Source organism: Bombina bombina, chromosome 7, assembly GCF_027579735.1.
Source record: "Bombina bombina isolate aBomBom1 chromosome 7, aBomBom1.pri, whole genome shotgun sequence".
NCBI lineage: Eukaryota > Metazoa > Chordata > Amphibia > Anura > Bombinatoridae > Bombina > Bombina bombina.
The window spans coordinates 34425575-34443753 of record NC_069505.1 but is presented as its reverse complement, the minus strand read 5'-3'; the positions used below and the strand labels follow the sequence as shown (position 1 = coordinate 34443753).

At 41.1% G+C, this 18179-nt stretch overlaps 1 protein-coding gene across 1 annotated transcript; it reads right to left on the bottom strand.

Annotated features, from left to right (window-relative positions):
- Positions 1-595: 595 nt before the first annotated feature.
- BRMS1 (BRMS1 transcriptional repressor and anoikis regulator) lies at positions 596-11508 on the bottom strand. The gene is made up of 10 exons (XM_053720027.1): positions 11386-11508; positions 8100-8190; positions 6593-6720; positions 6020-6099; positions 4659-4755; positions 4483-4575; positions 2507-2571; positions 1367-1406; positions 1136-1259; positions 596-1056 (listed from the first exon to the last, which is right to left on the bottom strand). Exons 1-10 carry the CDS (start codon positions 11489-11491, stop codon positions 933-935), a joined length of 948 nt encoding a protein of 315 aa, XP_053576002.1. The 5' UTR covers positions 11492-11508; the 3' UTR covers positions 596-932.
- Positions 11509-18179: the final 6671 nt, after the last annotated feature.

Sequence of the window (18179 nt, the reverse complement as noted above, 5' to 3'; positions counted from 1 at the left end):
AAAGCAAATTTGATTGGAAATTTGTTTAAAATTGCATGCCCTATCTGAATCATGAAAGAGTGAGTTTCACATGAAAATGTATGGAGTCCATGTACAGTGACAAGGGTGATTACCTTAAAGGGACAGTAAACATTAAATAAATGCTAGATAGAATGATGTGTTCAAAAACGTAAAAGATTAGCCTGAGAATAACATGTTTATGTATTTTATAAAGTTTCATTAGCTGTGTAAATATTGACAAAATAAGTGTAAAGTTTTAGTGTCTATAAAACAATAGGAGCTGCCATGTTGTAACTTAGGTTACATTATCTGCTGTGGCCAATTAGGGTCAGTTCTAAATAGGTCACTAGAGTGTGCAGCCAATGGTTGTGCTGGATTTAACAGTGTTCTGCACTTCCATTTCTAACAGGGACTGAAAAGCTCACAATTTCATAATAGGATTACAGGAAAAGGGGAAAAAATAAATGATGAAAGTATATTGCAGAGTTGTTTTTATATATACAATTTATCATTTTATATTACCATCTCAGAAGTGTTTAATGTCCCTTTAATGTAACAATGGTAAATAACAGACATGTAAATCATGACGACACAGTAAAGGAATAAACACAGCTCTTTATTAGGTACTAAATTTAGGCAGTTACAAAAATACATATTTAGGTTTGTGGGAAAAAAATGTAAATATAGTAAAATAATTTTAGCTGGTAACTAAACAGCATTCTCAGCTATAGCCCACTCCCCTTCTGCACACACAGCATCCTATACATAAATATGCCAATCTTACAGACCCTACACACACCATGCGCCTCATCCTTACAGGCCCCGCCCTTTGCACAGCATCCGTACAGGTCTTGTTCTCAGATCACACGTCCCCTGTGCACACACAGCATTGTGGACTAATCTTCCTGCAATGTCCATTAAATATCCGTACGTCATTTCCCAGCTCTCCTGACAGAGTATTTGCCCTTCTGTAGCTGCGAGACGTAGATCTTTGTCTTGCTGCTGTCACCTCGTCTCAGCCAGACCTCTCCGGTGCTCACCGCGGTGATAATCGCCCTAAGGAGAAGTGACATCACTAGTTAGAAGAGCAATAAAATGTTTGTGATAAGTCCAGACAGAGGTTTACAAAACTTACTGTGACGGAGGTTCATCCTTCACATGTAGTACGATGGCTTCGCCTTTGGTAAAACTCTCGCCCTCGTAATATAGACAGCCGTCCTCACAGCGGGCGCTGAACTGCTGCTTTTCAACCTTCACACCTATAGGGGGAGCACAGGGAGTTAGTGGAGGGGGTGTGTGACGAACATCAGGAACTGGGTAGCTAGAGAGGAGAACACACAAGCATAAGGCCACAAACCGCACTCACCGTCTGATTTTCGTTTCTGTGGTGAAACTGCAGCCTTCGCCTGAATGGAAAACACAGGGGGAGAAGTTTTATATGTTATATACACAGCAAGTGAGAGTGGCGAGCGAGACAGAGATAGAGACGAGAGAATGAGAGATAGAGACAGAGAATGAGAGATAGAGACAGAGAATGAGAGATGGAGAGAGAATGAGAGATGGAGAGAGAATGAGAGATGGAGACAGAATGAGAGATAGAGACAGAGAATAAGAGATAGAGACAGAGAATAAGAGATGGAGAGAGAATGAGAGATGGAGAGAGAATGAGAGATGGAGACAGAATGAGAGACAGAGAATGAGAGACAGAGATAGAGACAGAGAATGAGAGATAGAGACAGAGAATGAGAGACAGAGACAGAGAATGAGAGATAGAGACAGAGAATGAGAGATAGAGACAGAGAATGAGAGATAGAGACAGAGAATGAGAGATGGAGACAGAGAATGAGAGATGGAGACAGAGAATGAGAGATGGAGACAGAGAATGAGAGATGGAGACAGAGAATGAGAGATGGAGACAGAGAATGAGAGATGGAGACAGAGAATGAGAGATGGAGAGAGAATGAGAGATGGAGAGAGAATGAGAGATGGAGACAGAGAATGAGAGATGGAGACAGAGAATGAGAGATAGAGACAAAGAATGAGAGATAGAGACAAAGAATGAGAGATAGAGACAAAGAATGAGAGATAGAGACAGAGAATGAGAGATGGAGAGAGAATGAGAGACAGAGATAGACAAGAGAATGAGAGATAGAGACAGAGAATGAGAGATAGAGAATGAGAGACAGAGAATGAGAGACAGAGATAGACAAGAGAATGAGAGATAGAGACGAGAGGCAAAAACGGTAAGATAGACAACAAGAGAGCAATTACAATACTAGTGGTATCAACACTAAGGCTAGACTGTAATATGAGGAAGCGGCAGGTGTTGACAAAGAGCTTAGAGCATTAAGGGGGGTTGTGCACCTGGTCACAACCTACCAAAAGAAAGTATTCAGTGCGGCTCTGCCACCCCAGGCTCTACAAGACGAGTGCACCCTGAGAGCAAATAGCTAAAACCTAGTGCTTAGTCAGGGTGCTCTGTCTGACACACACATGACCCCGTTACCTTCTTTATGGCAGTCCAGTCTTCCAGGATGTCCAAATCCCGCAACATGTACACAATGTAGGGACCTAGGTACATCGTTATGGAAACACAACAAAGGCTGAAAGAGCGCTACATCACCAAACTATCTGCCCCTCAACCACAGCAATAAACACCCGACACACTGGGTACCGGGGGGAAACGTTCAAGTATCTTGTCAGTATAACTACTCATTATGTGAAGACAAAAATCCTCTGCTCAGGATTTTATCACGCACACAAGGGATATGAAACCCAAATGTTTCTTTGTTCTCTTGGTATCATTTGAAAAAGCAGAAGTGTAAGCTTAGGAGCTGGCCTATTTATGGTCCTGCGGAGGGAGAGTGGGTGGGAAGGGCTAAAGCTGAGAGTTATTGACCGCCTGCTGATAGGCTGGAATATATCCCACAGGTTATGAAGCTTTGGACTTTCATCAGCACAAAGGAAATTTATTGTTCGGTAAGAATAAATTCTGTTTTTGGTTCAGCACTTGGGAAGCGCTTGGTGACTGGTGGCTGAACCAAAAATGGACTGACTCCCAAGCTTACATTCCTGCTTTTTCAAATAAAGATCTCAAGAGAATCAAATGTTGCTTGAGATTGCTGCTCTATCTGAATCATAAAAGAAAAAAAAGATTGGGGTTGGTGAACCTTTAATGTCTTTTACACCAATACAATAATTCCCTCCTTTAGACGCCATTTATTAGCTAAAAGGTAATAGAGGGCAAACAAATCATATTTTTAGCATATAAGAGTATTTGTCTTCTGAAAATCTATTATTTTCTCTGCATTTTATGTGACAATCCTGCTGCGCTATCACACGTGTGTGTATGGGATTTTAGTTGTCAACAGAAGGAAGAAGCGGTTCAGTTGCCGGTGGCAGGAGACAGAGGGAGAGAAAAACCAAAAGGAAATGACAGCAATGTCCGAGAGATCTTACAACTATGTGCAACAAATCCCAGCTAATAGTATTTTACTTTAGGCTCCTAGCTCGTAGGATAATGCAGTACAAGTATAAAACCATCTGCTCACTAACAACGAACCATGTGTGCCTCAATATCAAGGATTGATGGAATATATACCTAGCGCCTGTGTAATCCTATATGTTCCGCCTGTCTTGACCTCTAGCTGTCAATAAGGAACTCTAAGAATATATGGATGTAGCCTGAGCGCCTCAACTAGAAGTGGGCTAGGATGTGAATAGGTAGTACTCGTGTATTTAGTAATCACAATAATTGTTGACAGTTAAAACAATTAAAACAATAATTAAAACAAAAGTTTAAAACAATAAATAATATGCAATATGCAAAGGTACCTATGTGGAATATTCAAATAGTACATTAACATGGATCCATGCTTATCAACATACAAAAAGACTGGTAAGATGTGACAGTAGACAATATTGATAATAATATGCAAATAAAAGCGATATATACATAGATATATATGTACCACTAAAGAAAGTACCACTAAAGCACTACTACACCACCTTGGTACACAAATGGGGCACTAAGCGTCCAGCGGGGTCTTGGCCGTGGTGTAGTAAGAAGTCACAAATTGTTCCTATCAGTTGAGTGTAATTTGTAATCCCAGGTTCAGTGAAAATATGATGTAGAATTTCCAATGGTATACTTAGGTAGAGTCCAAGGTAGAGCCTCAATATCAGCTAACACCTAACTCTAAAGTAACATTTTCAACATTTGGCTAATATGCAACTTATATGCAGATAAAATGACAATCCAGAGAGAAAAACGGATGCCGATCTGTAAACATTTGCGCACTATATGCTGGAATAAATTAACAATAAACTAAATGATCTGAAAAGGTTAAATGTAACATTCTAATGACAAATCATTATACTGCTCCTTTAAAAGCTAAAAAAGGATTAATAAGAAAGAAGATGGTTGAGAGGTTTCTCGTGTGCCCCCTGTACTTGACACTTTGTAAGTCAGGAAAAGGATACCAGACACCAAGGGGACCCTCCTCTTCTTCTCAGAGCGGAAAGGATCCCACTTCTTGCGGCTGCGTTTGGACCTCAGTTCCTCATCCCACCATTCTGCAGGGAATGTAGAGAAGGACAGAGTGTAAGCTCTTGGGTTCAGCAACTAGAGAATGTACACAGAGGTCTGTGCTCCGCACCTGAGGATATATCAATGCTCTGCCGGTCCTCCTCCAGCCTCTGGATACGCTCTAGCAGCTCACACTGCATGTTATCGAACAGGAGAACCTTCTCACTCTGTAATGGGAACAGCGAGACAAACAGCTAGATTACTGCGCAGTACGTGAAAATGTGCGAAACTGCTAAACCAACTAAAGCAGCACAGCGTGAATCACGAATGTTGTACCAGGGAAAACCCTTTCATCATTTGCATCTCTAAACTCTAAACAGCATACTGAGGTAGGCTTATGAGTATGCATGTGAAGCATAGTGTTTGGAATTGTATTATTCATATAGTCAGACGTGCACGTTCCTACCTCAGTATGCTCTCATGGAAAAGAAAGGCAAGAGAGATTGGTGAATATTAGAAGTAAAATCCCAATATCATAGGCAGTGTTCCCTCTAAGGCAAATTTTGTGAGCAGTCCAACAGCGAAACGGTTAATAAGGGAACCACACCTTGCATTCTGCATTGTGTAGTGTTTGCTAATTGCTCTAATTAACCGTTTCACTGCTGGGCTGCTCACAAAACTGGCCTTAGAGGGAAAACCGATCATAGGTACAGCGCACTCTGACAGGCAGAGGACGACACTGCTCCCCACCCTCAGGCAAGAAAGGGCGACTATGGCACTAGTACGTGCGCCTATACAACGTGCACCTCACAGAAGTCAGACATAAAACAGCAGCAGCTCTACAGGTTAAACATTTTCCCAGGAAGTGGATGTTTGTGCACAGCCTATTGTTCCTTCCTGCTGCCTTACTGGTGGGCAAGGACATCTGGGAACAGGAGTTTATCAAGTGCACTTTTTAAAGGGACAGTCTACACCAGAATTGTGATTGTTTTAAAAGCTAGATAATCCCTTTATTACCCATCCCCCGGTTTTGCATAAACAACACTGTTATATTAATGTACTTTTTACCTCTGTGATTACCTTGTATCTAAACCTCTGCAGACTGCCCCTTATCTCAGTGCTTTTGACAGACTTGCATTTTAGACAATCAGTGCTCACTCCTAGGTAACTCTGCGTGCGTGAGCACAAGGTTATCTATATGACACACATGAACTAACACCCTCTAGTGGTGAAAAACTGTCAAAATGCATTCGGATAAGAGGCGACCTTCAAGGGCTTCGAAATTAGCATATGAGCCACCTATGTTTAGCTTTCAACTAAGAATACCAAGAGAACAAAGCAAAGTTGGTGATAAAAGTAAATTGGAAAGTGATTTAAAATTACATGTCCTATCTGAATAATAAGTTTATTTTGGACTAGACTGTCCTGTTAAGGTAAAAGAAAGAAAAAAATCTGAATGTCCCTTTAAGGCCAATGCGATGTCAGTCTCACCTCTAGGTGCTGCTTGGCCGCCTGGATCTCACATTCGTAGCGATTCTTGATGACGTCCAAGCAGAAGCCCTTGTAGATACCTGCGCAGGAGCATGGCGTATTAACACACTGTGCACTTATTTTGCTACTTTAAGGCTTTAACAGTCTCCGCCCACAGCTCTTTGTTGTTTCATGCAGCATGACGTATACTACATACAAGGTATGTGCACTAAAAATGCTGGGCGTACATGTAGCGCTGACCCGATGAGAATGGGTGAAACGCAGTGTTTTTATTATTACTTTAATGAACAAGCACTAGTGGCCGACACATCTAGTAATGAGGTAACAAATAAAGACAAGAGATGGAGCCAAATTCATAAAGAGAAACAAAATGCTGGATCTGAAGCAGCACTTCTTATGCAAAAATGTATAACCAGTGATGTTAACTGTGTAATATACAGTAAACAAACTCAAAGTCTATCAGAAAGTACTTAGTTTAGACCATGCTGACCTCATAATGAAGCAACAAAGCTCAGACACCGGTAAGTAAGGGGAACCAATGAAATGTCACCGTCAAGCGCAGTCACGGAATACCTGCAACTTCAATGCGGATCTTCATGTTGTTCTGTAGCTCAGCTAAGGGGTTGATATACTCCAGGGCTCGGCCTGATGTCACCTCCTCTAATTTGGCTTTTAATTGGTTTAATCGTTCTTTAAATAACCTGGGAACAAAGAGTTCAGCTCAGAATTACCATCAAACCCCCGGCACCCACCAGCTAACAATTACTATCAACCCCCCGACACACACACACAGGGCACCGTCAGCTAACAATTACTATCAACCCTGCCCCCCCTCCCACACACACACACACACACAGGGCAGCCACCAGCTATGAATTACTATGAAACCCCCACACACACGGGGCAGCCGCCAGCTCAGAATTACCATCAAACCCCCCGGCACCCACAAGCTATGAATTACCATCAACCCCCCCACACACACAGGGCAGCCGCCAGCTCAGAATTGCCATCGAACACCCCGGCACCCACCAGCTAAGAATTACTATCATCCCTGCCCCCCCCCCCCACACACACACACACACAGGGCAGCCATCAGCTCAGAATTACCATCGAACACCCGGCACCCACCAGCTAAGAATTACTATCATCCCTGCCCCCCCCCCACACACACACACACACAGGGCAGCCATCAGCTCAGAATTACCATCGAACACCCGGCACCTACCAGCTAAGAATTACTATCATCCCCCCCACACACACACAGGACAGCCATCAGCTCAGAATTACCATCAAACACACCGGCACCCACAAGCTATGAATTACCATGAACCCCGCCCCCCTACACACAGGGCAGCCGCTTGCTCAGAATTGCCATCGAACACCCCAGCATCCACCAGCTAAGAATTACTATCAACCCTGCCCTCCCCCGCACACACACACAGGGCAGCCACCAGTTATGAATTACTATCAACCCCCCCACACACACACGGGGCAGTCGCCAGCTCAGAATTACCATTGAACACCCCAGCACCCACCAGCTAAGAATTACTATCAACCCTGCACCCCCCCCCCCCCCCCACACACACACACATGGGGCAGCCACCAGTTATGAATTACTATCAACCCCCCACACACACAGGGCAGTCGCCAGCTCAGAATTTCCATCAAACCCCCCGGCACCCACCAGCTAAGAATTACTATTAACCCTGCCCCCCCACCACCACACACAGGGCAGCCACCATCTATGAATTATCAAACCCCCCCAACACACACGGGGCAGCCGCCAGCTCAGAATTACCATCAAACCCCACGGCACCCACCATCTATGAATTACTATCAAACCCCTCCCCACACACACAGGGCAGCTGCCAGCTCAGAATTACCATTAACCCTCCCACACACACACGGGGCAGCCGCCAGCTCAGAATTACCATCAAACCCCCCGGAACCCACCAGCTATGAATTACTATCAACTGCCCCCATAGCAGTCACCAGCTCAAGAAGATAGTATTCATTGCCCCCCCCATAAAAATAAACAGAGCTATTATACAGCTCCCCCCTCCACAAACACAGTACACACTTCTCTTTCAGTTCCGAGAACTGCTTCTCCAGGTGACACATCTCATCCAGACACTCGTTTCTGCGCCGCTCGCAATCCATGTCGTCCATATCTGTCAAAAAGCAGGAGACAGGTGTTAAATAACAGCTATACAGATATGGTAACATAGGTCAGGAGTTCCCAGTAACTTCAGTCAATCAAAATATGTTACACAACCTACAAGAGCCACAACTAGAATATAAATTTAATGTGCCTCATCAACACACTGCAGCCTCTAAGACAGAGACAAATAAATACCGATTGGTGAATACTTGTGTATGCCACTATCAACTACATTGCGTGGCTAGAGTGCGACTTTGTGCTTATGTCCTTTAGGATGGTTAGACAAAAAAGGCAGATGTGTACGTGCAGCAGGAGAGAGGCGCATACACCATACAGAATCTCACTGATGTAAATAACTACATAACCAGAGGGGCTGACTGTGTGTGCCAATAAGGTGCCATGCTGTGTGATCAGCAGATGTGTACGTGCCGCAGGAGAGAGGCGCATGCACCATACAGAATCTCACTGATGTAAATAACCAGAGGGCCTGTCTGTGTGCGCCAATAAGGTGCCAGGCTGTGTGATCAGCAGATGTGTACGTGCCGTAGGAGAGAGGCGCATGCACCATATAGAATCTCACTGATGTAAATAACTATATAACCAGAGGGGCTGTCTGTGTGCCAATAAGGTGCCATGCTGTGTGATCAGCAGATGTGTACGTGCCGCAGGAGAGAGGCGCATGCACCATACAGAATCTCACTGATGTAAATAACTATATAACCAGAGGGGCTGTCTGTGTGCCAATAAGGTGCCATGCTGTGTGATCAGCAGATGTGTACGTGCAGCAGGAGAGAGGCGCACGTACCATACAGAATCTGATGTAAATAACTATATAACCAGAGGGGCCTGTCTGTGTGTGCCAATAAGGTGCCAGGCTGTGTGATCAGCAGATGTGTACGTGCAGCAGGAGAGGCGCGCACGCACCATACAGAATCTGATGTAAATAACTATATAACCAGAGGGGCCGTCTGTGTGTGCCAATAAGGTGCCAGGCTGTGTGATCAGCAGATGTGTACGTGCCGCAGGAGAGAGGCGCATGCACCATACAGAATCTCACTGATGTAAATAATTATATAACCAGAGGGGCTGTCTGTGTGCCAATAAGGTGCCAGGCCGTGTGATCAGCAGATGTGTACGTGCCGTAGGAGAGAGGCGCACGCACCATACAGAATCTCACTGATGTAGATAACTATATAACCAGAGGGGCTGTCTGTGTGTGCCAATAAGGTGCCAGGCTGTGTGATCAGCAGATGTGTACGTGCCGTAGGAGAGAGGCGCATGCACCATACAGAATCTGATGTAAATAACTACATAACCAGAGGGCCTGTCTGTGTGATCAGCAGATGTGTACGTGCAGCAGGAGAGAGGCGCATGCACCATACAGAATCTGATGTAAATAACTATATAACCAGAGGGGCTGTCTGTGTGTGCCAATTAGGTGCCAGGCTGTGTGATCAGCAGATGTGTACGTGCCGTAGGAGAGAGGCACATGCACCATACAGAATCTCACTGATGTAAATAACTATATAACCAGAGGGACCTGTCTGTGTGTGCCAATAAGGTGCCATGCTGTGTGATCAGCAGATGTGTACGTGCCGCAGGAGAGAGGCGCATGCACCATACAGAATCTGATGTAAATAACTATATAACCAGAGGGCCTGTCTGTGTGTGCCAATACGGTGCCAGGCTGTGTGATCAGCAGATGTGTACGTGCAGCAGGAGAGAGGCGCACGCACCACACAGAATCTGATGTAAATAACTATATAACCAGAGGGGCTGTCTGTGTGTGCCAATAAGGTGCCATGCTGTGTGATCAGCAGATGTGTACGTGCCGTAGGAGAGAGGCGCACGCACCATACAGAATCTCACTGATGTATATAATTATATAACCAGAGGGGCCGTCTGTGTGTGCCAATAAGGTGCCATGCTGTGTGATCAGCAGATGTGTACGTGCCGTAGGAGAGAGGCACATGCACCATACAGAATCTGATGTAAATAACTATATAACCAGAGGGGCTGTCTGTGTGCCAATAAGGTGCCATGCTGTGTGATCAGCAGATGTGTACGTGCCGTAGGAGAGAGGCGCACGCACCATACAGAATCTCACTGATGTAAATAACTATATAACCAGAGGGGCTGTCTGTGTGCCAATAAGGTGCCAGGCTGTGTGATCAGCAGATGTGTACGTGCCGTAGGAGAGAGGCGCATGCACCATACAGTATCTGATGTATATAATTATATAACCAGAGGGGCCTGTCTGTGTGGGCCAATAAGGTGCCAGGCTGTGTGATCAGCAGATGTGTACGTGCAGTAGGAGAGAGGCGCACGCACCATACAGAATCTCACTGATGTACATAATTATATAACCAGAGGGGCCTGTGTGTGTGCCAATAAGGTGCCATGCTGTGTGATCAGCAGATGTGTACGTGCAGTAGGAGAGAGGCGCACGCACCATACAGAATCTCACTGATGTATATAATTATATAACCAGATGGGCCGTCTGTGTGTGCCAATAAGGTGCCATGCTGTGTGATCAGCAGATGTGTACGTGCAGTAGGAGAGAGGCGCACGCACCATACAGAATCTCACTGATGTATATAATTATATAACCAGATGGGCCGTCTGTGTGTGCCAATAAGGTGCCAGGCTGTGTGATCAGCAGATGTGTACGTGCAGTAGGAGAGAGGCGCACGCACCATACAGAATCTCACTGATGTATATAATTATATAACCAGATGGGCCGTCTGTGTGTGCCAATAAGGTGCCATGCTGTGTGATCAGCAGATGTGTACGTGCAGTAGGAGAGAGGCGCACGCACCATACAGAATCTCACTGATGTATATAATTATATAACCAGATGGGCCGTCTGTGTGTGCCAATAAGGTGCCATGCTGTGTGATCAGCAGATGTGTACGTGCAGTAGGAGAGAGGCGCACGCACCATACAGAATCTCACTGATGTATATAATTATATAACCAGATGGGCCGTCTGTGTGTGCCAATAAGGTGCCAGGCTGTGTGATCAGCAGATGTGTACGTGCAGTAGGAGAGAGGCGCACGCACCATACAGAATCTCACTGATGTATATAATTATATAACCAGATGGGCCGTCTGTGTGTGCCAATAAGGTGCCATGCTGTGTGATCAGCAGATGACAGTAGGGTAATTAGCAGATAAATTTCCGGTACGTTATGTAAAACACCTACCTGAACTCTCCTCCTCGGAGTCCGATTGGCTGGCGGTCTCCTCCCCATCACTGTCAGCCTCTTCTTGCCCGTTCATCTCCGCCGCAGAGTCTGCCTCCGCCTCCATCTTGGAGGATGAGGGTCCTGTGAGAAGACCAAATGCAGAGACATATGTCAGGTCACAGTGACAGATTACATGCTCTGCTGCCTTCAAATTCTGTGATCAGCAATAAAAAAAATCTTATTTTTATTGTTACATTTGCCTGATATACGGGACTGTTTATTTCAATTTTATCATCACTACCATTTTTATCTCTGTTTTTATTGAAATATTCCAGTTTTATCTTTTATTATTACTGTAGTGTTACCACATTAGTCAACCATACTCTCATTCTTTATCTATTAATTCATTATATTGATCTAGGGCACTATATATATATATATATATATATATATATATATATATAAATATATATTTTCTATGTTAATGCTTTAAACTGTGTGTGCGATTTCAGTCTATCAATATCGTCCTTGTAACAGGTTATATATACGGTTTATATCCTCGCCTGGTTCAGACTTCTTTACATTTTTATTTACTGTATGTTAGCACAAATCTAGTTATTTATATAAAAATAAAATGAGTTAAGTCCCGTAAACCAAAGTAGATTATAAATCAGCAGGATGTATAGATGAAATCCAGGTCCAGAGAGCTATCTGTGGGTGGATCATGGGCCAAGATAAAAAAAAAAATCAGTAATCTGCAGAAGAAAGGAAACAGAAGCGACATATAGCCCAGTATTGTTTGTACTTATGTAAGAAGTGTACAAGAGATATAGCTTAGTATTGTTTGTACTTATGTAAGAAGTGTACAAGAGATATAGCCCAGTATTGTTTGTACTTATGTAAGAAGTGTACAAGAGATATAGCCCAGTATTGTTTGTACTTATGTAAGAAGTGTACAAGAGATATAGCCCGGTATAGTTTGTACTTATGTAAGAAGTGTACAAGAGATATAGCCCGGTATTGTTTGTACTTATGTAACAGGTGTACAAGAGATATAGCCCAGTATTGTTTGTACTTATGTAACAGGTGTACAAGAGATATAGCCCGGTATTGTTTGTACTTATGTAAGAGATGTACAAGAGATATAGCCCAGTATTGTTTGTACTTATGTAAGAAGTGTACAAGAGATATAGCTTAGTATTGTTTGTACTTATGTAAGAGATGTACAAGAGATATAGCCCAGTATTGTTTGTACTTATGTAAGAAGTGTACAAGAGATATAGCTTAGTATTGTTTGTACTTATGTAAGAAGTGTACAAGAGATATAGTCCGGTATTGTTTGTACTTATGTAAGAAGTGTACAAGAGATATAGTCCGGTATTGTTTGTACTTATGTAAGAAGTGTACAAGAGATATAGCCCGGTATAGTTTGTACTTATGTAAGAAGTGTACAAGAGATATAGCCCAGTATTGTTTGTACTTATGTAAGAAGTGTACAAGAGATATAGCTTAGTATTGTTTGTACTTATGTAAGAAGTGTACAAGAGATATAGCCCAGTATTGTTTGTACTTATGTAAGAAGTGTACAAGAGATATAGCCCAGTATTGTTTGTACTTATGTAAGAGGTGTACAAGAGATATAGCCCAGTATTGTTTGTACTTATGTAAGAAGTGTACAAGAGATATAGCCCGGTATTGTTTGTACTTATGTAAGAAGTGTACAAGAGATATAGCCCAGTATTGTTTGTACTTATGTAAGAAGTGTACAAGAGATATAGCTTAGTATTGTTTGTACTTATGTAAGAAGTGTACAAGAGATATAGCCCAGTATTGTTTGTACTTATGTAAGAAGTGTACAAGAGATATAGCCCAGTATTGTTTGTACTTATGTAAGAAGTGTACAAGAGATATAGCCCGGTATAGTTTGTACTTATGTAAGAAGTGTACAAGAGATATAGCTTAGTATTGTTTGTACTTATGTAAGAGGTGTACAAGAGATATAGCTTAGTATTGTTTGTACTTATGTAAGAGGTGTACAAGAGATATAGCCCAGTATTGTTTGTACTTATGTAAGAGGTGTACAAGAGATATAGCCCAGTATTGTTTGTACTTATGTAACAGGTGTACAAGAGATATAGCCCAGTATTGTTTGTACTTATGTAAGAGGTGTACAAGAGATATAGCCCAGTATTGTTTGTACTTATGTAAGAGGTGTACAAGAGATATAGCCCAGTATTGTTTGTACTTATGTAAGAGGTGTACAAGAGATATAGCCCAGTATTGTTTGTACTTATGTAAGAAGTGTACAAGAGATATAGCCCAGTATTGTTTGTACTTATGTAAGAAGTGTACAAGAGATATAGCTTAGTATTGTTTGTACTTATGTAAGAAGTGTACAAGAGATATAGCTTAGTATTGTTTGTACTTATGTAAGAGGTGTACAAGCGATATAGCCCGGTATAGTTTGTACTTATGTAAGAAGTGTACAAGAGATATAGCCCAGTATTGTTTGTACTTATGTAAGAAGTGTACAAGAGATATAGCTTAGTATTGTTTGTACTTATGTAAGAGGTGTACAAGAGATATAGCCCAGTATTGTTTGTACTTATGTAAGAAGTGTAAAAGAGATATAGCCCAGTATTGTTTGTACTTATGTAAGAAGTGTACAAGAGATATAGCTTAGTATTGTTTGTACTTATGTAAGAGGTGTACAAGAGATATAGCTTAGTATTGTTTGTACTTATGTAAGAAGTGTACAAGAGATATAGCCCAGTATTGTTTGTACTTATGTAAGAAGTGTACAAGAGATATAGCCCAGTATTGTTTGTACTTATGTAAGAAGTGTACAAGAGATATAGCCCGGTATTGTTTGTACTTATGTAAGAGGTGTACAAGAGATATATAGCTTAGTATTGTTTGTACTTATGTAAGAAGTGTACAAGAGATATAGCCCAGTATTGTTTGTACTTATGTAAGAAGTGTACAAGAGATATAGCCCGGTATTGTTTGTACTTATGTAAGAGGTGTACAAGAGATATAGCCCAGTATTGTTTGTACTTATGTAAGAAGTGTACAAGAGATATAGCTTAGTATTGTTTGTACTTATGTAAGAGGTGTACAAGAGATATAGCCCAGTATTGTTTGTACTTATGTAAGAAGTGTACAAGAGATATAGCTTAGTATTGTTTGTACTTATGTAAGAGGTGTACAAGAGATATAGCTTAGTATAGTTTGTACTTATGTAAGAAGTGTACAAGAGATATAGCCCAGTATAGTTTGTACTTATGTAAGAAGTGTACAAGAGATATAGCTTAGTATTGTTTGTACTTATGTAAGAAGTGTACAAGAGATATAGCTTAGTATTGTTTGTACTTATGTAAGAAGTGTACAAGAGATATAGCCCGGTATTGTTTGTACTTATGTAAGAAGTGTACAAGAGATATAGCCCGGTATTGTTTTGTACTTATGTAAGAAGTGTACAAGAGATATAGCTTAGTATTGTTTGTACTTATGTAAGAAGTGTACAAGAGATATAGCTTAGTATTGTTTGTACTTATGTAAGAGGTGTACAAGAGATATAGCTTAGCATTGTTTGTACTTATGTAAGAGGTGTACAAGAGATATAGCTTAGTATTGTTTGTACTTATGTAAGAAGTGTACAAGAGATATAGCCCGGTATTGTTTGTACTTATGTAAGAGGTGTACAAGAGATATATCCCAGTATTGTTTGTACTTATGTAAGAGGTGTACAAGAGATATAGCCCGGTATTGTTTGTACTTATGTAAGAAGTGTACAAGAGATATAGCCCAGTATTGTTTGTACTTATGTAAGAGGTGTACAAGAGATATAGCTTAGTATTGTTTGTACTTATGTAAGAAGTGTACAAGAGATATAGCTTAGTATTGTTTGTACTTATGTAAGAAGTGTACAAGAGATATAGCCCGGTATTGTTTGTACTTATGTAAGAAGTGTACAAGAGATATAGCCCGGTATTGTTTGTACTTATGTAAGAAGTGTACAAGAGATATAGCTTAGTATTGTTTGTACTTATGTAAGAAGTGTACAAGAGATATAGCTTAGTATTGTTTGTACTTATGTAAGAGGTGTACAAGAGATATAGCTTAGCATTGTTTGTACTTATGTAAGAGGTGTACAAGAGATATAGCTTAGTATTGTTTGTACTTATGTAAGAAGTGTACAAGAGATATAGCCCGGTATTGTTTGTACTTATGTAAGAGGTGTACAAGAGATATATCCCAGTATTGTTTGTACTTATGTAAGAGGTGTACAAGAGATATAGCCCGGTATTGTTTGTACTTATGTAAGAAGTGTACAAGAGATATAGCCCAGTATTGTTTGTACTTATGTAAGAGGTGTACAAGAGATATAGCTTAGTATTGTTTGTACTTATGTAAGAAGTGTACAAGAGATATAGCCCGGTATTGTTTGTACTTATGTAAGAGGTGTACAAGAGATATATCCCAGTATTGTTTGTACTTATGTAAGAGGTGTACAAGAGATATAGCCCAGTATTGTTTGTACTTATGTAAGAAGTGTACAAGAGATATAGCCCAGTATTGTTTGTACTTATGTAAGAGGTGTACAAGAGATATAGCTTAGTATTGTTTGTACTTATGTAAGAAGTGTACAAGAGATATAGCCCGGTATTGTTTGTACTTATGTAAGAGGTGTACAAGAGATATATCCCAGTATTGTTTGTACTTATGTAAGAGGTGTACAAGAGATATAGCCCAGTATTGTTTGTACTTATGTAAGAGGTGTACAAGAGATATAGCCCAGTATTGTTTGTACTTATGTAAGAAGTGTACAAGAGATATAGCCCAGTATAGTTTGTACTTATGTAAGAAGTGTACAAGAGATATAGCTTAGTATTGTTTGTACTTATGTAAGAAGTGTACAAGAGATATAGCTTAGTATAGTTTGTACTTATGTAAGAAGTGTACAAGAGATATAGCCCGGTATTGTTTGTACTTATGTAAGAAGTGTACAAGAGATATAGCTTAGTATTGTTTGTACTTATGTAAGAAGTGTACAAGAGATATAGCCCGGTATTGTTTGTACTTATCTAAGAGGTGTACAAGAGATATAGCTTAGTATTGTTTGTACTTATGTAAGAAGTGTACAAGAGATATAGCTTAGTATTGTTTGTACTTATGTAAGAGGTGTACAAGAGATATAGCCCAGTATTGTTTGTATTTATGTAAGAAGTGTACAAGAGATATAGCTTAGTATAGTTTGTACTTATGTAAGAAGTGTACAAGAGATATAGCTTAGTATTGTTTGTACTTATGTAAGAAGTGTACAAGAGATATAGCCCGGTATTGTTTGTACTTATCTAAGAGGTGTACAAGAGATATATCCCAGTATTGTTTGTACTTATGTAAGAGGTGTACAAGAGATATAGCCCAGTATTGTTTGTACTTATGTAAGAGGTGTACAAGAGATATAGCCCAGTATAGTTTGTACTTATGTAAGAGGTGTACAAGAGATATATCCCAGTATTGTTTGTACTTATGTAAGAGGTGTACAAGAGATATAGCCCGGTATTGTTTGTACTTATGTAAGAAGTGTACAAGAGATATAGCTTAGTATTGTTTGTACTTATGTAAGAAGTGTACAAGAGATATAGCCCAGTATTGTTTGTACTTATGTAAGAGGTGTACAAGAGATATAGCCCAGTATAGTTTGTACTTATGTAAAAACATAATTTATGCTTACCTGATAAATTCCTTTCTTCTGTTGTGCGATCAGTCCACGGGTCATCATTACTTCTGGGATATAACTCCTCCCCAACAGGAAATGCAAGAGGATTCACCCAGCAGAGCTGATATAGCTCCTCCCCTCTACGTCAGTCCCAGTCATTCGACCAAGAATCAACGAGAAAGGAGTAACCAAGGGTGAAGTGGTGACTGGAGTATAATTTAAAAAATATTTACCTGCCTTAAAAAACAGGGCGGGCCGTGGACTGATCGCACAACAGAAGAAAGGAATTTATCAGGTAAGCATAAATTATGTTTTCTTCTGTTATGTGCGATCAGTCCACGGGTCATCATTACTTCTGGGATACCAATACCAAAGCAAAAGTACACGGATGACGGGAGGGATAGGCAGGCTCATTATATAGAAGGAACCACTGCCTGAAGAACCTTTCTCCCAAAAATAGCCTCCGAAGAAGCAAAAGTGTCAAATTTGTAAAATTTGGAAAAAGTATGAAGCGAAGACCAAGTTGCAGCCTTGCAAATCTGTTCAACAGAGGCCTCATTCTTAAAGGCCCAAGTGGAAGCCACAGCTCTAGTGGAGTGAGCTGTAATTCTTTCAGGAGGCTGCTGTCCAGCAGTCTCATAGGCTAAACGTATTATGCTACGAAGCCAGAAAGAGAGAGAGGTAGCAGAAGCTTTTTGACCTCTCCTCTGTCCAGAATAAACGACAAACAAGGAAGAAGTTTGGCGAAAATTTTAGTTGCCTGCAAGTAGAACTTGAGGGCACGAACTACATCCAGATTGTGTAGAAGACGCTCCTTCTTTGAAGAAGGATTTGGACACAAGGATGGAACAACAATCTCTTGATTGATATTCCTGTTAGTAACTACCTTAGGTAAGAACCCAGGTTTAGTACGCAGAACTACCTTGTCTGAGTGAAAGATCAGATAAGGAGAATCACAATGTAGGGCTGATAACTCAGAGACTCTTCGAGCCGAGGAAATAGCCATTAAAAATAGAACTTTCCACGATAACAATTTTATATCAATGGAATGAAGGGGTTCAAATGGAACACCTTGTAAAACGTTAAG